Here is a 26,898-nt window from a genome sequence, read left to right on the forward strand (position 1 = left end):
AAGCTGGATCGTTTATGATGTACTATGAAATTACACTGCCATCATCTTCGAGGCGTCCTACTTTTGATGCATAAGAAGCATTTTAATGGCACTACCTGTACAACACAGATTAAGAAATAAAACAGGTGATGAGATTGTCTGCAGACTCAATAAAAATATATATATTTACATATTCATAAAATGCACACATAATGCCTAACAAAATCATCCCTTCCCCTTCAGCAAAGGGGAAGAATGACACATAGGGAACATAGGTGGAATTATAGTGATCGCATTCTGTAATTTCTTACAGATAACATTCCTTACTAATTACCCAGATAAAAAATATAGCTCCATATTATAGGCTAACTAGACATACTTTCAGTAACTCTGTCATTTGAAAAATGTATTCTTTGATTCTACCCTGATTATTAGGATTTACACAGTGTATGGGGAAAGGATAAGAATCATTTATTACTACCTATGAAAACAATAAATAAAATATCTATTTTTTTCTTCCTTTCTCTCTTTCTTTTTCTTTGAGAAACTTCTCAAGAATAAATGAAAGCTTCAAAAAAGGATATATTTGCTCAGAATATAAAACTGTTATTATTTAGTCAGAAATATAGATTATAAGACCTGGATAAATATGTTAAATGAATGTATAAATTATAAGATTCCATAACAACATTAAACAATATGAATATTAAATAAGAAATAAGATGGAATTAAACAAATTTACTTTTGAAACTTATTTAAGAAATATCTAAACTTAATACAATAACTATATGTAAAATATAATATTCAATTATATATAAAATTATCTACATATAACAAGAAATGAATGTGTAATACAAGAATACTGGAACTACTGGAAAGTATAAGAATACAGTATTTTAAATTGATCTTAAAATATAAATGTCTTTAAAAATCAATAATACATTTAGGAACTAAACTTATACTTAATTTTAGATTATATATAACCAACAAACTCTTGATTCAATCATTTAATTCACACATTAAATTTTTCAATAAATTGAATCTACACATTTAATTTTTCAAATGATTGACCTGCGTGTGTGTGTGTGTGTGTGTATATATATATATATATATATATATATATATATATATATATACATTTTTTTTGGGGGGGGGGTTCCTGGAGAAACTTTTTACCTTCGAGCTACACTCCCAGACCTATTTTATACTTTTTTTTTTGGAAACAGTCTCTCTTAAGCCAGCAAGGTTGGCTTCGAACCTGCACGTTCCTCCTGTCTCTGCCTCCCAAGCGCAGGGATTATAAGCATGGGCCACCACACCCGGCAACCTGCATATTTTTGCATGTGATTTACCATCAAATTACATACAAAATCTTGTTTCTTCAATATTTTATTTTAAATTTCTCAATCTAAAATATTATTACACAAAATTATGTCACCTTATATAAATAAAATGAAATCAAATTATATTTTGTGAATAAAAACGATCTTTCTAATAATTGTACCTGTAACTATGTGATGCTGGGAAAAAAATTTAGTCATCTTTTTCCTGACCTGTGAAATTTGTAGAATAATAATATCACCCATATAGATTTGCTTTTGGAAAATCATTTGTACAATACTGTATTAAACTAAATAAGCCTTATCCATTATTATTGGCTAATTTCCCAGTAAGAATTTTGTAGATAATCTCCCAATATATACATTTTATAACATTTTTTTCTGTAGAAGGGGTAAAAAAATTTTCTATAGAGCTATGGAGGGGAAAGAAAGAAGGTATCAATAGAGTTGTGAAAACATGTTTTAATTTTCATTAAAATATTTTCATATATCTTGAAAATAAGAGGGTTCAGGAATAAAGAAAAAACCAGCTTGGTGGTTAAAGAATTATGTCCTGTATTTTTTAAGAGCCTGAAACTGTATCTTCAAATTAAAGTAATAGAAACATAATCCACAGGAAAGGAATGACCATCCTGAGGACAAAGCTGGATTCAACTGGAGTTTAGTCAAGCACAGTGAATACAAGGTAAGTGGCACCTCAGTAAGACCACAAAAGCACTCCTACTCATTCTTAAGAGGAGTCCAAGCAGAAGCTATTTTGGAAGAGTCAAGTATTTGGTATCAAGAGCTTTGTTCTATGACTTAAATTACTTCACCTTTAAAGGGTGACAATACAAAAAATAAAGCAAAGGAAACTTAGAAAACTCGACTGGAGAGTTTGACAAAAGTATTTGTGAAATTTAGCAGAAATCAACTTTAAAAAAATCACACCACAATGTACATGATCACATCCAATATGATCTGAATTGGTACAAAAGGGGGAAAGAATGTTGAAAATAGTTATATTTTCCCATTCTCCATTGTAACTACCCTTATACATGAATATCAAATTCCATACACAAAATATTCAACATAGCAATGGATTAAGTTTCATAAATTGCATGTAACTAAAAGAATATTTCATCAAAATATCCCTTGTTCTGCACAACTAAATATATCACAAAAATATAGTAAATTAATTGCTAATTGTTACAGTATTTCAGATTACCTATGTTAAATGAAGCTACAAATTTTGTTAACCTTCTCCATGGTATGATAAAAAAAAAGCAAGATAGATAACCAAAAAGTTGTTCACTTTTTTAGAATTAATTAAGCTTATTTTAATGGATACATAAAAGCATATAATGTACATATTTATGGGTTACCATATGATACTTATATATACATATATATATATTGTATGTTTAAATCAGTTTAACATATCTAAAACTCTGACATTATTTATAATCTAGTGTAGGTAGAAGACATTAATTGAACAATCACACAAAATAAAATTGAAAAGTGACATCAGTGCTCTAAAAAAGAGTTCACAATTCTATTTGGTCCTGGCAACTTGATTTTGGGTATATGAGTTTAGCTAAAGAGAAATAAACAGTTCCAAACACAGTACAAAACTCAAATGCTCAAGTTTTCCTGCCTCGTGGGTTTATTTGTTGTTACTTCCTCTGGAATCTATCAACTTTAATATCAGAAGCACCTCCAATGTACCAATCTCCCCATTTTCTTATCTCCCCCTTGTTCTTTCTTCATCCAATTGAAACAGATTTTATATATATATATATATATATATATATATATATATATATATATATATATAGAGAGAGAGAGAGAGAGAGAGAGTGAGAGATTTTCTTTTTCATTTTAACATCATATTAACCTATACCTATATTGCCCATTTCCTTTTGTTAGTGTATCTGGCAAAACCAACCCTTTTGATAATAGCAATTATTCTTCTCAAAAAGCAGGTGAGGTGTACTGAGGAAAACCAAGAGAGACAGTTAGACATCACTATAAATTATGAACATTAATTTCTGCTGCACCTTCTACATCACCTGAAGATATCCATACAGATATGCAAAGGTAGCTGACTACCATACTCTATGACTTCTATTTTAATATATTTTTACTGTGTCATCATAAGCATATGATATATTGTGGTTTAATGTGACAAGAACAGAGATGCACAGAGTATCTTTGACTTTTATATTAAATAAACCTACTGTCCACAAACTTTTGCTTTACTTAACTTTACTCCTTCCTTTCTTGGTTGGTGATTTCACTTTGGATTTCACAGAAAAACTAAAATGATATTATGTGGGAGATTTTTCAGCTTCCAAAACTTTCAAACCATCTCACGTCAGTGTTTCTGTTAGTTTGAACAGGCACAGTACAGAAAACTGTATCACTCATTTCCTCCTTGAGTGTAAGCTTTGATTTTGGGGGATTGAGAGCCATGTTGGGCAGAAAAATAATTTGCAAAGGTAACTCACTACCAGTTAGTATTCAGTTCCATGTTCTCTTTAATTACCCAAATCTAATCTTATAAATCAGAAATGCCCTAAATATCATATTAATTACTTCATTAACCTTTATAAAAATTAAGACTTTGCTTTCTTCTATATCACCTCCAAGCCAACACGGACCAATGGTAAAAGGGGCGTTAGTTTGTGATCTGGGTAGATTTCCAAGTTTTTCTTCATTATACTCTTGCCTGTGGTGTCTTCACTAAAGAATAGGAGAGACCAAAGTGCTTGGTTGTGATATTCTTGGTTGAATGTCCTGTTCTGCTTATCTAGGGTGGATTATTCTCAGAGGCACTTATGAATAGCTCTTAAAAACATCATCTCCTACAAACCTCCAACCGTATTCAGCGAAGCTCCTGCTGCGGCACGCCCAAGTACTACCTCTCCTTTGATAGAACAATACCCAGTGTCCAGACCACTCAGAGATTCACTCTATATACAAAATCTCAATTAGAGGAAAATCTCCTTTGCAGGATTTGATGTGACTTAGCATAGGTCTTCCCTTCTGCTTTCTTGTTTTTTATGCTTTTGTTGACATGAAATTACTTTTGAGAACAAAGCCTGTTCTCTCTTTCTCTGATCTTTCCCAAGACACTTTAACTTCCTTAAGCATGTGGCAGGCATCATCCCATGAAAGTTCCTCCATTGTCTTGGAATATATATTGAACGTTATTTTTATTAGTCTGGTTGAGCAGATGGCTCTGCTCACCAAACCTGAGGGGAGAGAGAAGAGCAATCACACTTCTTGCTTTTATTAGCTAGGTACTCTGCATCACTCTGTGGGTAAATCCTCTGCACAAAAATTTCCCCTCCATTCCACGCTCTATAAAAAGTGTTTTAAAAGACCACAAAATACCTTACTTTGACAAATGGCTCTAAAAGGTCTTAAATGCATCCTGACATTTTGATTGTAAATTCTGAGATTTGATCTGGGACCATACTTTGTTGTGCCCTGTATGTTTCTTAGCATCGGGTCAACAGTTCAATATTAACTTGTTATATCTGGAAACATTCTTTTCTTCTTCTTTCCTGATTTCAATCAAGATGTCTTTTTTCACTGCCTCTTACTATTAAAACCCAAAAATTTGTAAATATTTTCTATTTTTTGGAGAGTTTGTCTATACTATCAATATGTTATCTCAATTGAAATATTTCTAAGAATATACTAAGTGCTCATATTTGATTATCTAGGAAAACTTTTCCTTCTCCCAAACCTGATTTCAGCTACCACTTGTATCATTTCCCCAGTTCAAACAACATTTCACATAGATTGTCACTGTTATAAATCCCCACCTAAAAACCACTCCAAAGTAGACTTTGGTTTCTGAACCTACTATGCTCTTATTCTGATGCAGCTTGTGACTTTCAAGTCAGTAAGTACAGAGACAATTTCTCAGAAGCATTCAACACTCTTGGTCATCCCTTTTTTAAAAAAATAGCACACTTCTAGCCGGGCGTGGTGGCGCAAGCTTGTAATCCCCACGCTTGCGAGGCAAAGACAGGAGGATAGCGCAGGTTCGAAGCCAGCCAAGAACGCTGGCTTTGGAGACCCTGTTTCCAAAAAAAAAAAGTAAAAATAGGTCTGAGAGTGTAGCCCGGAGATACAAGGGCTTCCAGGAACCCCAGTACCACCAAAAAAAAAAAAAAATTAATTAATTAAAAAAAGCACACTTCTTGTTATCAGCACTGAATCTCTGCAGTTCTGATTTCTCCCATGTCAAGGCCTCCTCTTCTCCGGCTTTCTCTGTTATTGTTCTCAAGGTCAGAGGTGTCATTTTTGCTGCATGTTAGTATCACATGGAAGTTGTAAAAAAAAAAAAATGCTACTCCCCAAGCTTAGTCCAAAGAGATTTTAATTGAATTGTTTTGAGATAACAGGATTTATTTTACTCCCTTCTGTTCTATTTCACAATCATGATTAAGAACCATTGTCTCAGTCTTTCTGTAGATTTTCCTTCTCCTAGGTTATTTTAACATATCACTTTACTTAATGTACTATCTTTATGCTAAATACTTTTTTACATTTTAAAACACCCTATATATAACTCTGTGTGTGTGTGTGTGTGTGTGTGTGTGTGTGTGTGTGTGTGTTACTGGGGATTGGATCCAGGTGCATTCTACTTCTGAGCTACATTCCCAGCCCTATTTTACTTTTTCTTTGAAACAGAATCTCACTAACTTGCAGAGCGCCTCAAGAAGTGGCTGAGGCTGGCACTGAAATGGTGATCCTCTTGTCTCAGCCTCCCAAGTACTTAGATTATAAATGTGTGCCACTATGTTGGGCTATCTTCAGCTTTTGAGTTTCATACTTGGCAAAACAATGTGCTGTTTTAAAACTTCACTTGTATACTGTCAGATCATCTCAGTTTTGACATATTCAAAAGATTTCTCCCCATATACATTGATTCTGAAAGTAGTTCTACCATGTCTTCTGTCTAATAAACTAGACTTTTCTCTCAATAGCAAATAATTATTATGGTTGATTTTTTTTTATCCCCTAAAATCACTCAGCTCTATCCACCACTGTCATTTCTCACAACTACCACAGCAATCACCATCAAAGTTTCAAATTCCTTTCTGTATCACTACAGATGTCTGCTAACTGGCTTCCTCACATCACTCTCCTCCTCTATACTCAAAATGTCTTTCTCATGCTGCACTACAAAGATAGAAAGTGTCACTTCTATCATGCCCAGGTAGAAACTCCATATTTTATGTCACAGAGTTGACTTTCAAGAAAATGTATGAAGCTTTTAGAAAATCCATTAAATGTCAATATGAAGGAAAGGAAGACATTTTTAAGTAGAGATTACTCTTTAAGTGGAACAGACACTCATAGCAATCACTTGTAGAGTGCTTTCTATTTTCTGGGCACTTTTCTAAGCTCATTCCCATTATTAAATAATTTTATCTTTACATTAAGACTATGAGATATATACTCATAATAGTTCCCAGTCATATCCTAGTAAATGTTTAAAGACCGCATTGGAGTAGGGAGGGAACAGAGATATAAACCCTGATTTTTAGTGCTTGTCAATTTCTGTGGTAGAAGAACTCTCACCAGGACCTATTTCATTAAACACAGAAATATGAGGAGAATGTGTTCAAATGATCCAATCAACTCATCTGCCAATACAATAAGAAAACAGAGGAATTCTAGGCCATGAGATAAATTAGTTAAATGTCACCTCCATCTGCAAAACATTTTCTCATGGGGTTGCCCTATTTCACATAATTTTACTACCTGAGATTAAGGCAGTGTTGTGTAGACAAGTAAGCTTTTTAAAAATCTATAATACATAGTTGTATTCTTCTTTATTATGTGCTATTTGTAATTTTAATGTACTTGTTGTATCGACCCATAGAATATTATGCTAAGTGAGATGAGCCAATCTCAGAACATCAAGCATCTTATCTGAGATCCTTTTTGTTTCCTATATAAGATAAATGAAGAGAGAGACAGTATAATAGTGGAAGGTGATTGGGGGTGGGAAGTGGAGAGGGAGAAAGAAGGATTGAAAAACAAAATAGTTTAAATGGAGCATGGTAGAATATGCTTGTAAACCTAGTCCTTAGAAGGGTGAGACAGGAGGATTACAGATTTCAGGACAGTCTCAACAAATACAGCGATTCTCATTAATCCATTGAGATCCTACTTCCAAATAAAAATAAATAAGTGCTACGTGTGTAGCACCCTGGGTTCAATGTCCAGTGTCACAAAAAATAAAAGAAAAAATAGTTCAAATAATCTTATATCCATATATAAAACTTTTAGTACTGATATCACTGATATATGTGGGGAGGAAGGAAAGGGAAATAGAGTCAGACATAGAGAAAATTATACCAAGCAGTATGCACATATATGAATGAATGTATCATTTTCTATCTCACTCTGATATATAATTAAAATGCACCAATAAAATTGTAAAAAATAAATATATAATTCAAAATATACAAATAACACAAAATATTGAATGTCAGCCAAACTAAGCAATGCACAGTCCAGTAAGTTATGGATTAGGCATACTTGGGGAATTTTCTATTTTTAAAGGTTGAAGAGGACGTTTAAAAATATATAGAAAAAAAGAGCATTGGGAAATGTAATAATATTCTAGAAAGAAATAGGACTTTCAGATAAAATGATTTTAAAATGTCTCTTTCCATACCCAAAAAATAGAAAAGAAACATATTGCATTTCTCTCTGCTCTTCCAATTCTTCCTTTCTTTTTACACAGTATCCAGTGGTAAAGTAAAAGTTCTTATTTTTAGTACTATAGATATAGTAATTTATAAACTCAGCAAGGACATATATATATATATTCCTCTACAAAACTAATTGTGCTTTTTCACATGATTTTCAAAAAATTTAATTGGAAATCCCAATCAAAGTAATGTCAAATGAGCTATGAAACAAAACCCACTTAAATTACTTAATGATTGCAAGAATAAAAATTGTTTCTGATTTCCCAAACCATATATATTTAATACATATGAATTATATAAAAGATATTTATATTACATAGCATCCAATATGATGGAGATCTTGGCAGGAGTTTACAACAATTCAATCATGTTAATAACATTTTTGTCCACCCATTGTCCTAAGTGTATTTACTATTTCTTTAAAACCTCCATTAAATATGTAGATGTTTCTCCTAGTTGCCTTTATCTATGTAATTTCTGATCCATCTAACAAAATATGGCACATAGTTCTCAGAGACTCTGCCCAATAAATTCACAAAAATATGCTAGAAATAATAGTACAAGTTTTTATGAAATAAAAAATAAATTAAGCAACTTATCAACAAAGATCTTGAAAAATACTTGGAATTAAAATCCCAGTAGGATCTAACCATATGCAGAAAATTGGAAATTAATCCCACTTTCTTACCCTGCACAAGAGTTAATTCAAGATGGATCAAAGACTTGGATATTAGACCAGAGAGCTTAAGGCTTCTCAAAGAGGGCATAGGTCCAACACTGCAACACATAGGCACAGATAAACACTTTCTCAACAAGACCCCAAAGGTACAACAAACCAAAAGGCGAATCAATGCATGGGATTACATGAAATTGAAGAGCTTCTGTTCAGCAAAGGAAACTGTAAGGAACCTCAATCGAGAGCCAACAGAATGGGAGAAGATTTTTGCCATCTACCCCTCCGATAGAGGACTGATATCTAGAATATATAGAGAACTCAAGAAACTCAATCCAAAAACAAAAACAAATCATCCAATCAAAAAATGGAGCCAGGCGTGGTGGCGCACGCTTGTAATCCCCGCGCTTGGGAGGCAGAGACAGGAGGATCACGCAGGTTCGAAGCCAGCCACGCTGGCTTAAGAGACCCTGTTTCCAAATAAAATATGAACTAAATAGGCACTTCACGAAAGAAGAAATTCAAATGGCCAATAAAAGCATGAAAAAATGCTCAATATCATTGGCAATCAGAGAGATACAAATCAAAACTACCCTGAGATTTCACCTAACTCCAACTAGAATGGCAATCATTCAAAACACAAACAACAACAAATGCTGGCGAGGATGTGGAGAAGTGGGGACTCCAAAACATTGTTGGTAGGATTGCAAATAGGTGCAACCGCTTTGAAAAACAGTATGGAGAATCCTCAGAAGAATGGGAACAAATCTACCATTTGATCCAGCAATACCACTTCTGAGTATCTACCCAAAAAAGGAAACCAAAGTACCAAACTAATGCATGTGTATCTATGTTCATAGCTGCACAATTCACCATAGCCAAACTGTGGAACCAGCCAAGATGCCCATCAACAAATGAATGGATTACAAAACTGTGGGATATGTACACAATGGAATTTTACTCAGCCGTAAATAAATACAATTGCGGTATTTTCAGAGAAATGGATGGATCTTGAGGACATTATGCTAAGTGAGATTAGTCAGTCACAAAAAGTAAGGAATTTGATGCTTTCCCTAATATGTGAAAGCTAGGGTAAATGGGGTCATAGGAGGAACCCCATGTGAAAAAAGAGATCCTATAGAGGAGCAAATAAGACAACCTAACTGTGGGGATGGGAGGTAGGGAGAGGGAAACACTTTAAAATGCATGATGTACTTATTCATATCGAAGTCAACCACTAAACCAAGCATGGGAGGGAAGGATGGGGAGGGAGTGAGGTGGGGACTGGGTGGGGGCTGGCTGGGTGATGTGTGCATTTATGCCTACACAAATTTTTTACCCCATTACGACGTATAAACACAATGCACCAATAAAACTTTAGTAAAAAATGCAGGTAGGAATATCTATTTACTTAGAGTTTGATTTCTCACAGATTTATTTTTCAAAACAAAGGGAGGATAGTCTGAAAAAGATAAAATTGTGTCATAATCTTTTCATATCATATTTGATTTATTTTAGCCAAAACAAATTATTTAGTGTTTAATTAAGTAAGCTGATAATTGGATTTCTGCATCCTCATCTTGTCTTCATACATGTTGGGTGCATACCCTGGCTTTAATACTCAGCCATTACATGGATGTTGCCTTTCAGATATTCCCTCAAGCCTTGTTTCCTTTTATAATTATTCCTTAATATTTTACTGACCAATTACCCTAAATCTATGTGTAAAATCTATAATTTTTTTTTCAGAGACAGCTTACAGGCACGTTTTTATGATTTTTTAAGTCTTCCCACTTCCATTTTTCTCAATTCTACATACCTTCTTAGTAATATGCCATATTTTGCAGTGGTCTATTTATTTCAGTATATGTTTGTTCCCCTACTGGCTATTTTTATAGAAATCAATGTGGATATTATTTTCAACATCCTCTCAGATTTTCTTAGTAATGATGGAAGTTTTCTTCTTGTACACTTATATATATCATTTTGTGAATAACTTTATTATGTTTTCATTCCAAGTTATGTAATTGGCAATTAACTTACAAATCTCCTCCACTATATACTAACTCCTTGAGGGAAGACATTAGAGATTATATCCCCTTTATACAGGACAAAGTAAAAATTATTTGTATTTCAATTTTTATAAAAATAGATTATGCAAACACTAAAATATTCTCATTGGATAATATGCTTTATTAAATCTAACATTTTATAATAACTATATTTCTTACATATAAACTTTGTCTTTTTGTGGCATTCGGTATTGCTTATGTTCTAGAGAGCTTTCATAAAGAGTTTTTAAGTTCATTTTTCTTGTCTATAAAACTTCTAATATCAGTATTAAAGCAAAAATAAAATGTAAAAATGTGAGACTTATTAAATAAATGATAAAATAAAAATAAAAAATAATAGATATTTGTATTTAATTTTCTCCTTAAACTTTCACATTCCTTCCAGGATCTTTTTTTTATACTCAAAATGCAAACAGTGTGTATTTTTTAAATTCAGTTATTTTTTTCTGGGCCTCAGACCTCACTTATCATTTTTTGTTTATATATCTTTGAAATGCTTTCTTACGTCTGACTTCTCTTCTGAAATACCTGTATTTTCAATGACCTGCTCACCTTCACTGTAAATCATGATATTAATAGAAAAGCCATCTTTCTACTGAAATCACTTCTTCATGTGTTTTTTATCTTACTTCCCTCATCCTTTGAATTCAACAGAAAGAAATCCTATACATTCTGAAATGTCTCTCAGTTCCACTTTTCCTATCTGTTCCAATCAATGGTCCTCTGCTATCTACACGTGACTCTCTACTTCTGACTTTACTCCATTATCAGAATTATTTTTCTAACATGTTGGTACATGATAGTGCCCATCTACTCTAAAATACATATATAAGTACATAAATGCATATATTTTTCAGCATGGTAGCATTTTATAACTAATTTTTTCTCTAGCCCCATGCTCATTTACAGGATTATGTTCTAATGACCCAGTAGCTCTCCCTTTAATTTGTTATGCTTAGTGGGCAAACAATTGTGATAATACTCTTTCCATCTTTTTGAAAAGTTCTCTTCTCATTTTTAGTCTTATGTTATAAAAACATAAATTCTTACATTATACTCCATTGAATGTCTTCTTAAATGCTATCTTCTATATGAGCTCTAACTGTAATACCTAATTTATAGAAATATTTATTTAAAGCATATTTCTATACTTAGAATCTTATAATGCTTAATCTTAAACACCTATAACTGTGTTTTATGGAGTGGGTTTTTTTTATTAAGAAGTGTAATGAAATGATATATATTTTATTTCACAATGGCTTGGTATTAATAAAAATTATGAATATGTATATGTTTACATATATAGACATGTATTTAATTATATAAAAGTTCTAGAAATTTTTAATTTGTTTAGTAATTTAAGTTTGTAAACTAAAAAGAATAAAATAAGAAATTTAATAAAATTAGGGAAATTATATAACAATCAGAACATATATTTTTATTCTAAATTAAAATAATCAAGTAAATGTAACCTTCCAGTTCTATATTTTTACAAAGGACAAGAGTTTTCTTTTAGTGGCTAAATAATACCTCACTGATTTCTTTATCCATTGAGATTGTTGCCATTAAGCACACTATGTTAAAGAAAACTAGACAAACACAGTAAGACAAATACTATGAGATCTAACTCAAAAAAAATATTGACGGGTGTACTCACTCGAGTCATCCCTCCATGCCAGTCTAGTATGGAGCTGTTCCTATTCTCTGTATTTCTATCTTTTAATAAACTTCTTTAAATCTTCAAAAAAAATGTTGACTTCTTAGCAGTTGAAAGTAAAATGGTAGTTACCAAAGGGTTGAAAATGTGGAGGAGGAGGGATATAAAACGGTTGGTCAATGGCTATTTAGTTACAGTCAGATAGGAAAAATACGTCCATCTCTTCTATTTCTCAGTAGAGTGACTATAGATAAATTGTAGTGTACCATATTCTCTAGAAAAAAAGCTATAAATGAACTGTTAAATGCTTGAGAAAAAATGTTTACTCTTATTTCAACATTACACAAATTTTACATGCATTAAAACATCATATGGCACCCCAATCAACAAGTATGATTGTGTTAGTGAAATGATAAGAAACAGTAGTATAAAGATTTTGTGTGTGTGTGTGTATATATATATATATATATATATATATATATATATATATATATGAGACAAGGAATCTGGGATTTAATTCCAACTACCCTATTTAAACAGTCTATACTCTTGTTAATATGTTCGTATAAGAATAAGATCAAGAATTTATATGAGAATGAATTTCATTTCTTCTTATTCATAAAGAGTTTCAATGATAACAATTTGGTAAGCAAAAAAGAATTTCATAGATCAGTTTAATCTTGCGACTGTATTTTATCTAAGCTAAACTTAGATGAAAACATAATATTGTAAGTCAACTCCATAATTATATATGTTCAGTAGTAGAGGTAATAACATTTTGCTGATAGAATAATTTTGTGTACATTTCCCAAATATTATTTGAAATTAAAAAATTTAAAATTTTCTCCATGTGCACAAAATATCTACGGTTTATCCTAATTCTTAAAATATTTTTTCTGGTGGTAAGATCAGATGGAAATATAATCATTTGCTATATCTTGATCTATTTTTTCTTAAACTATGTATATTCATATTAGGAATTCATATACATAAGAAGCAAAGTACATAATGAACTTATGTGTTTACATTTTAGTTATAGAAGTACAAAAAAGAGATATATTTGAAAGGAGGGAAGGGGAAGTATTAGAGGATAGGAAAAATATATATTAAATATTCATAATCTTAAATATCTTAATTACAATATGTGATCCTTGCAGAAGCATGGCATATTTTATCAAAATGGATATACAATAAATAACTTGAACAAAACTCTTTTGTGAGTAAAAGGAATTGCTATTAGTAATTAGTTTGGAGCCATAATTGTAAACTGGAATTATCTCAGACAAACCAGGATAGATGACTACCTTAAAAAATTATCTTAATTTCATGATATAAAGAACAGACAGTGAGGCTTTGTTTAGGCTATTCAGGCCCCAGTAAGTAAATTGTAATATTGAGCTCTCCATTAGTACTCTAAAGCCTAGGCTATCCCTACTCCATAAATCACTATATCTATCTATAGATGTTACATATACTTTATATATGTAAACACACACACACACACACACACACACACACAAACACTGGCTCAAAGTTTCTAGCTCTTTTTTCTTCAATAATACTTAGAGCTGGTGTCTTTATTTATATAGTACATGTGCAATAAATGTCAGTATTTTTTTCTCCTTGTTATCATTGTAAGATTGCAGAATGCGGTGTGCCCCATTAGCATAGAAACACGCGGAGATCCATAATAAGTTATGAGAGGCTTTATTCGTGGGGGATCAACCTCCAGCCCCCGCGTGGCCACGGGGGCCGGTGGCGGGCGGGAGAGAAATGCCTCCCTCCCTCTCCGGGTCCTCTCTGCACTCTGCTCTTCTGGACCGGCCTGGTCCCCTCCCGGGAGGCCTGGTCCCCTCCCGGAATCGCAGAGCTCCGCCTCCTAGCTTCCGGCCCTGCCCCAACCTTACAATCATCACCACATTCTTCAGCACAAAATGATGCAAGAATGCATGCATCCTCTTGGGGAAATCTTGGAACTGGTTAGGGAAGTTCCACAAAACCAAAGAAGAACAATAGGCTGAGGCCTGGACTCCTGAACTTGAGGATTTCCTAAGTACACAGGTATTTGTGAATTGCAGCCCGAGGCCTAGAGATGTGATTGCTACCCAGTGCTGGGGTCCAGACCCTTGCTCTGAGTTTAGGAGAGTTTCATAACAGACATTTACTCCTATTTTTGCAGAAAGAATAGAAGGAGCGGATAGGCAAAATTTTATATAAGGGTTTCTTTTGTGTTAATTTTCCTGTCTGTAGAGATCCATGAATTTCATTCTATCCTGGTAAAGTCTTATATTTAAATTGTGAACTATGTAATACAAGGCACAGACAAACCATCCATTCAGTATTTAAATATCATAAATTATAATCATATATATGTATATGTATATATATATACACATACATATGATATTGAAGTCTACAGATTAATATGAAAATATTTGTGTATACATGTGACTATACCAGTCTCAATCTGAGTACTCTGTATTGAGAGAGAGGGAGAGAAATGGGGAAGGAAGGCGGGCACAAAGTGCCATGTTCATGTAAGTCATTGTCAACATGACTTACGTTATGATGTGAGACAATAATGCACCAATAAAAGTATAAAAAAGAAAAAACAAATAAAATATTTAAGTAATTAATAAGCCCACAGTCTATTATTATTATTGTTATTATTATTATTATTATTAATTATTATTGACATTGATAAGAAAAGATGCAGTGTCCTTATTATTCCTTAAACTAAAAAGTAAATTTTTAAAGATCATGAACTTAGGTCATTTTCTATTTTTTTTTTTTTTCCTGAGAATCTGCTAATGGTGCCATGAAACACTCATGTTCTCATTTCTTGTCCTTTTTCACATGATGAGCAGGGCCAAGTAAGCAAACAAAATTTTTTCAGCATCATTTAAAAAAGCTCTTTGTAGGTAAGGACAGTGCGTTATTAACAGTGGCAATAATAGAACTAAAATTATTATTTAAAAACGGTTAATATTTTATTGCATTAGCCTTCATGGAGTCTAGTGAAACTCATTTTTCGCTTACAGTTGGAGAATCCACAGCACAGAGGTTTTCATTGAGCTTGCCTTCAAATTCTATTCAGTTCAGTATTATTAACTTAGTATTTATATCTGACATATATAGGCTCTTAGGAATACTTTCAAAAAACATAAATGATTATATATTAGTGTTTGCTTAAAAAGCTTTAAGAATATTTAATTTTATTTGGATAGATTTCAATATTTAATCTCTACCCAAATATATCTGTTGGAATGGAATTTTGCATGAAAAAAAGGATATTCTCATTGGATACAAATGCCTAACTCATCCTCTAGATTTGATAATAATGTAAAAGCAGTATCAGAGAATCAGCACTTTCTGCTTCATCACAGTAAACCAGTGATTTTCAAATTGTTCTCTGCAGACTACACATGCCAGAGTCTACCAGAATGCTTATTTAATATTCTACTTTCAAGGTCCAAGTTATGTCAATTGATGGGATCTGGAGGGAAATGCACCAGGTGCTATGTGCATGTATGTTTCTATCAACTAAACCTCAATTTGATGTACCATTACACTGTGTCAATAAAAGCATATTGAAAACCAAAATAAAAACACAAAACAGAACTTCCTGTCCTGGAACTTGGGATCCCAAAGGAATCTTAAGGCAAATAAGGCAAATATAATTTGAGAACCATTGCTAGAATTGCTTGTGAATCAGTCCCAGGTTATTATTTTCATGTTTGATCTTAGAGATGTAGCTATTTTTTTTTTTTACTGAAGTAGACAAAATACCCAACTGGGTATTGAACTAGCAGTGTTCATTCTATTTAATAAAAAGCTAGTGCTATAATATGTCTTGGCTTATTTTTTAAGAACAGAGAGCATCATATAACATTATGACTCTATTACTGTCACACATACAGTTGTTATGAGACCTAGGTAGAACATAAATATACATTAAAAACAACTTTCAATCTCTTAGATTTATAATTTATAAATTAAAGATTTTCCAAATATTTTTCTCATCGAAGGGGAAAGGGAAGAAACATATTTAATTTTTAATGTATCTATAGTGCATCATTTATACATATACACATAGAAAATCAGAGGTATATTTGCCTATCTTTGTTTTATTCATGAAACCCATGTGTAGTATTAAACAAAATATTTATTCATGTAGAACATTTACATAATCTAGGTTAAAATATAAATAATATATAAGTGTATGTTCTGAAAAGTACATTTTTACCCTAAACTGGAGATGTTTATAAATGACAAAAGCCTAGATTTAAAAACATCATTAGAGAATAGTATCCATGTGAAATTACTTATACATTTACATTTTATTCTTGTAGAATTGTTAGAATTAAAATGTGTACTAAAATTGATGCCTAATCAGCATTACTACTAAATTTAGAAACAATTAGAAATATGTTATTAACATTCTAACATATTAAATTTTGTACTATTATTTTAAGCCTCCCCCTGGTTCCACTTTAGGATATTATTAACTTGCATTCTGTAGTTAAAATATTTTTATTAGGTCACACATTATTTATCTTTAAGACTCCACTCTTCCCTGCAATTCCAAGTGTTTGACTCAAACTGAAACAGTTATTATCAATAAGATATTAAATTTCAAATAAGGCCTATTATTTTATTCACATTTTTCCTGTTATTTCTTTCAGAGTAATTGTCACCATTTTTCCTTTCCTTCCTTTCACCAACCATACCAGATTAATGATAATGGGAAGAGCCTTTGTTCTGCCCTCGGAAGCATCTTCTAGGCACATTCTGTGGTGTTACTTCTTTTTTTAAAAGAACTGAGTAATCCTCACCGAATTTAGAAATTCTCACTGAATTCAGGCATATAATGGACACTAGGAAGGCTTTTCTGGATTCAAAGGACAGGGAATATTGTATTTTCTTAAGAATGTGACCTTAAAAATATGGTGTGTGTGTGTGTGTGTGTGTGTGTGTGTGTGTGTGTATACCCATGAATTAGCACATCATCTAATTGATTTAATTTCATAATGTATAATTTATATCAACTTTTTAGATGGCTTTGTCATTTAAAATTCAAGTAATGGAAACCATTAGCAGTTTTCCTGGTTTATTTATAAATGGAGATCCTCTGCAGATATTCTTGAGGTAACATATAAATGCTACATACCTCTTACAGAAAGTATTTTTCAAGGAAAATACTTTTGATATGAGTTCAGATAGAACTCTTTCACAATGCCATGGCTTATTTTTAGGTTTGTTTGTTTGTTTGTTTGTTTGTTTGTAGTACTGGAGATTAAACTCAGGGCATTCTATCTCTGAGCTACACCCCCAGCCCTATTTTTTATTTTTTATTTTTTATTTTGAAACAAGGTCTCACTAAGTTGCAGAGGACCTCACTAAGTAGCTAAGGCAAGTCAGTGAACCACGATTCTCCTGTCTCAGCCTTCCAAATGCTGGGATTACAAGTGTCCACCACAATGCCCCACTTATTTCTAGTTTTGAATCATTATTAACTAGGTTTATCTGTGGACAAACCAGTTAATCCAGATACTTTGTGAATTTTTTCGAGACAAATACATCCATGAAAGGAAAAAATTTATTGGAGAGAGATAATAATTTTAAAAAGTAGGGTTCTTGGGCAAATTTCTTAAACTTTCCTAATAATTTAATTTTGCCCTTATATTTCTATAGCTGATAGAATTCTATAGAATTATTATACAAGGTAAATAAGAAGGTACATGCAAATCTATTGTGTGTGTGTGTGTGTGTGTGTGTGTGTGTGTGTGTGTGTGGTTTTAGGGATTGAAGCCAAGAACAGTACATCTACAAGCTACAACTCTAGCCCATTTTTATTTTTTGTTTTGAAACAGTATTTCGCTAGGTTTCTGAGCTTCTTACTCCCTGCAACATTGCTGTTGGTAAGGCTGTCCTTAAACTTGAGATGTTCCTTTCTCAGCCTCCCAAGTACTGGGATTACAGATGTGTGTCAACATGCTTAGCTATGAGGAATAATTTATTTTCAAACAATTAAATATAGGAAAATATTTATCTATGCTTGTACAAATGCATATCTATTCTTATCTCATTTTATAAAAGAAACTTGATAGAAATGGGTATTTAACAGTGTCATAAATGTATATTAAACACACACAAAGCCATATTAGATTATGACCAGTATATTTTAAAAAATAACCTGTGCATGTTTAATCAATGCAAAAAGTCATGGCTTAAAGTTCACCTGAAACAAGCTTTTTAAGGCATAATTGCTTAAGTCATGAGCAAGCATCACTAACTGTAAGAAATATGCTTTAAAGCTATTCACACACAAAATGTATGTTTTTTTGACATTAACATTCAAATGAATATTATTTCAATTTGCAATTTTATGTCACATTTGCTGTTTAATTGCACTATAAGAGAAACACTCCTTCTAAATGGGCATCAGCCTCTGATGAAATGACTTCTCTGTTTATAAATATGTTCTATTTTTTCCTCTGAAGGTGATAATTCAAAATGATAATACATTAAAAATGGCTTGACACAGAGCCCTGTAAAATTTTAGAGAGATTATTTTTTTTAATTTAAGAAACCATAGCCAGGTGTGGTGGCACAAGCTTATAATCCCAGCATTTTGGAGGTGGAGACCAGAGGATGTGGCTCGTAGACAGCCTCATCTACTTAGTGAGGCCCTTAGCAACTTAGTGAGACACTGTTTCAAAAACTAAAAAGAGTGGTGGCCCAGTCTTGTAATCCCTCCATTTGGGAGGCGGATACAAGAGGATCACACAGGTTCAAAGCCATCTTTGCTGGCTTAAGGGACCCAGTTAAAAAAAAAAAAATAGGTCTGGGAGTGTAGCCCAGAGAAGGGTGTCCAGGATCCCCAGTACCACAAAAAATAAATAAATAAATAAAATAAATAAATATAAAATAAAATAAAATAAAAAAAACTAAAACTAAAAAGACTAAAATATAGGGCTAGTGATGTAGCTTGGAGGTAGAATGCCCCTGGGTTCCATCCCAGTACTGAAAAAAAAAAAAAAAAATATATATATATATATATATATATATCCCAACAATTATAACTTCAGAATGCAATTCAAATGTACCTGCAATATACGCATGAAATACTGCAATTACAAAGATCCTCTTGCTAACTTTTTGTTGTTCTTATTTTTCTGTTTTTGAATGATGACATTGCAACGTATGACATGATTGTTTTGCAGATACATTCAGAAAAAATACCGTTTTGGAATGACAGGTATGTTAAACTTGAAGGAATTTGGACTTAAGATTTAAAAAAGTTGTTCAGCTTATAGTTATTAATTTTAGGCTATTTATTCCTTAAAAGGTCCAGTTTTCTTAACAGTAAAATGTAGAATATATTAATCGGGGAGCATCGTTGTGAATAGGACAAAAGACAGTAATGATAAGATGGCAGAAGTAACTTCTAAATGCTTTAGATGTCCCTGTGCATTTATTCACTATGTACTTTCTCAGTAAATTTCATACTGTTACCCCATAGACCTACAAATTCAAACGTCAATAAATACCAAACAAGCCTCCCTCCTTTATCCAGTCTCTCTTGTCACTAGGTGTGGTCTGAAAGAGATGCTCTTTTTTCCTGGGGACCTTCACACCTTATCTGGGTTTCCTCATCATACACAGCTCCTCTTTCATTGAGACACTGTTATTTCACTGTGCTGCAATTTATCTGGGTCCCTGACCAAACTTATAAACTACACTTAAGCCATGCCAAATAAGATTATATCTCTTCCCTTGTCGTTATTTTGTTTCCCTGATTATTACTCATATGAATAAGAATAACACTATATAGGAATATATTTGCTATTTTCTACACTGTTAATTCAACATGTTTCATGTGCAAAAATCACAGAGCAGGATCCAAATTCATAATCTCATTTACACAAATAAGCAACATAATTTGCCAATTTATCCTGCTCAAATAGCTATTACAACAACTTGCTATATTTAAGTCAAACAGAAAAAGGAATAAAAATATAGTGTGTGAGGGAAAGAAAGGAAGGAAGAAAAAAGACTGGAAGCTTTTAGACTTCAAATCATATTTTTTCAATAAGGCCATGTGATAAAGAATAAAGATGGATTGTTTTCTCTTTTTTTCTTAATATAAACGTAAGGGTAAATATTGTATTAAAATACTCTCTGTTATTAAGCCAGGGGTGGTGGCGCATGCTTGTAGTCCCCGCGTTTGGGTGGCGGAGACAGGAGGATTATGCAGGTTCGAAGCCAGCCGCGCTGGCTTAAGAGACCCTGTTTCCAAATTTAAAAAGTATAAAAATAGGTCTGGGAGTGTAGCCTGGAGGTAGAAGGGTTTCCAGGAACCCCAGTACCACCAAAAAATAATAATAATACAAAAAATCTGTGTTATTGACCATTACACTTTCTATAGTAGTAGCCTTTGTCATATGCATTCCATATTCTAAAGTATGGTTTCTTTCTTATGTAATTAAATCCATTCATTTTTAAATTGTCAAAGAGAAATCATATATTTTTATCATGTACAAAAAGATATTATGTTTACATGGTTGGAATGGCTCAACAGAGCTATTGATAAATGCATTAAAATACAATGTATTCTAATTGCCACTCCTAACATTTGCCCATTAAAATTTATCATCATTAAAACATATTTCCATAAAGAAAACATCGGTTGACTCTATTAATAAAGAAAAAAATGCAGTGAAATATGGAAAACTATAGACAAAAGAATACAATGTTCATTTAATAAAATATGACCAGTGTAATATTAGTAAGTGAATTCATAAACCCTTCTTCTGGAATGGGGAGAAAAAAATTCATTTTGTTACATTTTTTAAACTGCTCAACCACCCAGGGATGTAATCAAGTTCCTTATAAAATCATGGATAAAATCATTCCATTTTAGTCTTCTAAGTCTTAGGAACACAGAAACAATCCTTGAAAATGTGGAAGTGAATAGGTACTGATTGGTGTTAAATGTAATACTGCAACAGAAAAACAGATGAAACACAAGTGAGAAATACTCATTTTCAATGAGAAATACAAAGTGATAGGGAGAATGATGGTGTGAATCATTCTATTATCATGGAAACTATAGCAATTTTCACCTACTACAATACTATACTACAAAGCTAAAATGAAAAAACTCGTGAGAAATAAAATACTGTCAATAACTTCAATATCCCAGGGTATGGAACATTTCAGCACATATAATTGCTAAAATCAGGCACATAATTCTTATATTCCTAACTATATAATATGAAAATATAATTCTTGTGTTATAAATATGATGACTTACATCTGATTTTGCATATTCACATTTTGTCATCTACTAAGATATGAAAGATCTCAACCTATCAACAATATTTTGATGAGAATCAATAGCATAAGGGCATTCAACTCTTGACTTATTTTCTATTAAAAAAAAAACTTTGAGTATAATTTTCAGTGAAAATTTAAAGATTGCAAACTTTTAACATTTATCCATTAGCATTTGCTTCCTGAAGCATAAAATTGTCTAGAAAATAATTTCAATGCCAGTAGCATTAAATAACACGGCGAATAAAAATTGTCAAAAGCTTTCCTAAGTTAAACATAGGATGAATGACGTACTTTTGGGGAATCTAGGAGGGTTGTCATTGACGTCAGTGAGGGTGATGTTGACTATTGTCGTCCCAGCTAATCCTCCTAGTTGTCCTCCCATGTCTTTGGCTTGAATGAGAACTTGGTATTGTTCTTTGACTTCTCTGTCCATGTTTGGCAATGCTGTTCTAATAATACCTTAAGGGAAATAATAATAATTATTATAATAAAGATAAATATCACAAACATTGCTTTTCAAAATAAAAGACAGTAGCAAATAGGTATGGGAGTATAGCCCAGATGTAGAAAAGCCCCTGGGTTCCACCCCCAGTAGCACCAAAAAAAAGGATATCATGTGCATCATGTGCATTAGAGGATTTCCCTTCCCCTCTGTCCCCTCAGGTTGCCTTATTTGCAAAATAATTCTAGTCTTTTAAAATTTTTTTGTGTGTGTGCATTGTAGTCATACATCTTAATGGGATACAAGATGGTGGAGACATACATGCACACATCATCCAATTAGCCCTTACCCAATTCCCACACCAGGCATGGTGGTGTATGTTTGTAATCCCTGCGTTTAGAAGGCTGTAACAGGAAGATCACACAGGTTCAAAGCCAGCCTCAGCTACTGAGTTAGACTCTCAGCAACTTAATGATACCCTGTTTCCAAATAAAGTATAAAAATAGGTCTGGGAGTATCTCCCAGATGTAGAAAAGCCCCTGGGTTCCACCCACAGTGACATCAAAAAAAAAAAAAAAAAAAAGAAGTACATCATGTGTGTTAGGGGATTTCCCTCCCCCTCCATGCCCTCAGGTCACCTTATTTGCTCATTTATAGAATCTCATTCTTCATCTAGATTTTTCCCATGACCAATTTCTCCCTAGCTTTCACATATTAGGGAGAAATCATATGTATGTGCATTTATAGTTACATAAACTTTTTCTTCACTTAATATATTTCTGTGTGAAAAATTCCCAACATAAAATTATATAAGAGAAATAGAGAGGGAGAGGGGAGGGTCTGGTTCCTTGCTGAACTACATAAAAACATATCTGCTGGGATCGATTTAGATTAAAAAATTAAGATGCAATTTTAAAAGAGAATGATAGGCATTATCAGACTTATTTTAAGAATACATCCGGGTGTGGTGGCTCACGCTTGTAATCCCTGCACTTGGGAGGAGGAGATGGGAGGATCACGGAGGTTCGAAGGCAGCCACGCTGGCTTAAGAGACACTGTTTCCAAATTAAAAAAAAAAAGTATAATATGGGTCTGAGATTGTAGCCCAGAGGTAGAAGGGCTTCTAGGAAGCCACCAAAAAAAAAAAAAAAACAAAACAATTTTCCCAGTAGTTCTTAAATGTGTACACCCTCTACCTTGCCCTCCTCCTTTAGTGTCTTATTAAAAAACAAAAGACAGTAGGCTAGAAATTGGATAGAGAGAAAGGCTTCATATACAGTTTGAAGATGACCCATTTCGCCTCACACCACAGTTCCTACTCCAGAACTACTACAGAGGGAAGAAATGTGGTATTTGTACACTTTTGAAAGAGAACACAATCTGGGTAATCAAGCAGAGTACAATATTTAACATGCTTAAAAATCTTTCTCATAATGCTGTTTTGAAAAAGCTTAGGAATAAAATGTTCTTTTCATTAATTTATGCTTCTTATGTCCACATATCTATACTGGCTATTTGACAAGAAAAAAAAAAGTAAAAACAGAATCCATGGTCTTATGGAAGAAGGAACTTTGTGTAGAACTTGGATAAGGTTCTTCCACTGTAGAAAGTGACATCAGAAGTTAGTGTGACATATTAATGTTTCAAGTCTCATGTTTAGGTTTATGAATACACCTGTTTCTATCTTTTGCCACTTGTAAATAAATATACAGTGAGTGCCTTTTAGGATTAATAACTGATGAATGAAGAAGAAAAGGAGAATCCTGAATTTTATACAACAATTGGCATAAATACTCCATGTTAGAGATGCTGCAAGCTTTATTTGATTTTATATTATTATATAATAAATCACATTTATTGGATAAAAGGATAGATAGCTAATTATGCATTTAATCCTGAAATGATTTTAATGCCTTATAACTTATGAGCTTTCCAATATATATATATATATATATATATATATATATATATATATAACCATGACAACTAGAATAAAAGCAAAATTTGAGAGAATATATTCCGTCAGATATAATTTCTGTATATATATATATATATATATATATATATATATATGTGTGTGTGTGTGTGTGTGTGTATATATATATATATACACATATACACACACATATGGTTACATACATATACATATGGTTAAGAGAATAATACACTTAAAATAACACATCAGGACATCAGGCCAGGAAAAGTGGCATATGAGTGTCACCCCAGTACTTGGGCATCTGAGACTAGAGGGTCACAGGTTTGAGACCAGCACATGGAAACTTAATGAGACCATGTTTCAAAATAAAAAGATCTTAGCCGGGCGTGGTGGCTCACGCTTGTAATCCCAGCATTTGGGAGGCTGAGACTGGAGGATCGCAGTGCGTGGACAGCCTCAGCTACTTAGTGAGGCCCTCTGCAACTTAGTGAGACCCTGTTTCAAAAAATAAGGAATAAAAAATAGGGCAGGGGGTATAGCTCAGAGGTCAAATATCCCTGAGTTTCATCCCCAAACCCACAAAAAATAAATAAATGAATAAATAAATAAATAAATAAATAAATCTCGAGTATAGCTCAGAGGTAGAACATCCCTGATTTCAACCCCTTGTACCACTAAATAATACAATATATATCAAAGGACAGTAATCTGTAGAGGGCATATTATTCTTCTGCAAGAATTCTTATGCTATCTACATGTCTATGGATCTTGATAGTCTTCAACTTAATTGGTAAAGTGGGTTAAGTATTCCAAGAATAACATTTTGAAATGCTATACAAGAAAAAAAAAATAAACATTACAAGTGTTGATCCAGGATATTATTTTAAAAGAGCCCTTTCTTGGAGAGAGGGATACACTTCAGGAACAGACGTGAAATAACAGATTTAGTCAGGCTTTGATCTAAAATGCCTATTTTTTTTTCACAAGCTGTTACTTTCTTGAGGGTATTATACAATCATGAGCACTTCTATTTGTTCCTCCAGATCTATGTTTCTAGGCTTCTCTCTGACTCCTGGTTGTCTTAGGCAAATTTGCAAGAGATTGTACTCCCAAAGGAAAATGAGTTTGGGTGTTTGTCCTCAAAGGACCCTGCATCAGAGACTGCGCATGCCCTTCAGAGCCAAGGCTTGGCGCGACCTCAGCCTCCCCCTGAACTCTCCAGTTGTTTCTCCTGGCACCAAGCGCCATTGCTACCCACTGTCTCCCCTCTCCTGGAAATTCTCATCATATGTGGCATCCTCACGAAATCCACTCCACTGCCCTAAGTCATTTTCCCAAAGTCATATTTGCAGAACTTTGCTAACCATTGTGTCTAAAATCCTATGATGAATTAGTTTTCCATTGCTTCTGAGACAAATGATCATGGACATAATGACTTAAAATAATACAAACTAGCCGGGCGTGGTGGCGCACGCTTGTAATCCCCGCGTTTGGGAGGTGGAGACAGGAGGATCGCGCAGGTTCGAAGTCAGCCTTGCTGGCTTAAGAGACCCTGTTTCCAATTAAAAATATAAAAAGAGGTCTGGGAGTGTATCCCGGAGGTAGAAGGGTTTCCAGGAACCCCAGTACATCATCATCATCATCAATCATCATCATCATCATCATCATCATCATCATCTTAAAACATGGGTCTTAGTAGGCTAATATCTATCTCAATAGTGCGGCAGAGTTCACTCCTTTTTAAATGATTTTTCACTTTCTAGAGAGTGCGTCAATATTGGTACCCTACCATCCTTGTTGCAATTCTGAGCCAATGGCAGAGTGTTTTCAAATCTTTCTGATTCTATTTTTTCTCCCTGATTCACTTGTAAAAATCCTTGTGATTATACTGGTGCACCCAGGTAAAACAAGGTAATTCCTTCTCAAAAACATTATTAGATCATTGGCAGGATATATTCCACCTGCTACTATATTTTTATATATAACATAACATATCCACATATTCTAGAGATTAAGAAATTGAATATATATATATATATATATATATATATATATATATATATATTTCATACCTCCCCTTTTAAATCTTTTTCTCTTTATCAATTACTGCTATTCAAAATCCTACCTATTTGCCTTAATTATTCTATTTGTGTTTTGTTGCCCCAAATAGAATGTAAGTTAATGAAAGCATCTCTTTTCATTCTTTATTTTTCTTTATTTTTCTTTCTTTCTTTTTTCTTTCTTTCCTTCCTTTCATTATTTATTTTGTTCTTTTCTTTCTATCTGACTATCTAGCTAGAAGGATGTAAACTTTATAGTAGACAATAAGTGAATAAATAAATTAGCATATAATAACAGCTAAAGTAACAAATAAAAACTAAACATAAAAAGAGGCTATGATGTAATATGTTCCTAGAAATTCTAATCGTTATTGAAATAAATGTTCATGACATAATTTTAAATATGATGAAATTGTTGGCATAGTTCTAGTTTTATCATAAAAAATGTGTTTATTGGCAATTGGAGACTGAAACTAGGAGTGCTTTACCTTTGAGATATATTGCCATATTTTTTTACTTTTTATTTTGAGAAAAGGTCATGCTAAATTGCTCAGACTGGCCTCAATGTTGAGATTCTACTGCTCCAGCCTCCTGAGTATGTTGGCTGACAGGGTCATGCCACTACATATAGCTGAGATGCCTTTAAAATAAGGCTGTTTGGGGACTGGAAAG

At 32.9% G+C, this 26,898-nt stretch overlaps 1 protein-coding gene across 1 annotated transcript in view; it reads right to left on the bottom strand.

Annotated features, from left to right (window-relative positions):
* The window catches only part of CDH12 (cadherin 12), a gene marked incomplete at both ends in the record, with an annotated part of 310,223 nt that overhangs the window by 63,960 nt on the left and 219,365 nt on the right, over positions 1-26,898 (bottom strand). Inside the window, 1 exon segment of the mRNA XM_080711266.1 lies at positions 22,080-22,247. Coding sequence (XP_080567392.1) covers positions 22,080-22,247 — 168 coding nt within the window.

This window comes from Muscardinus avellanarius, assembly GCF_963383645.1.
Source record: "Muscardinus avellanarius genome assembly, chromosome: 1".
In the NCBI taxonomy this organism is placed as follows: Eukaryota; Metazoa; Chordata; class Mammalia; order Rodentia; family Gliridae; genus Muscardinus; species Muscardinus avellanarius.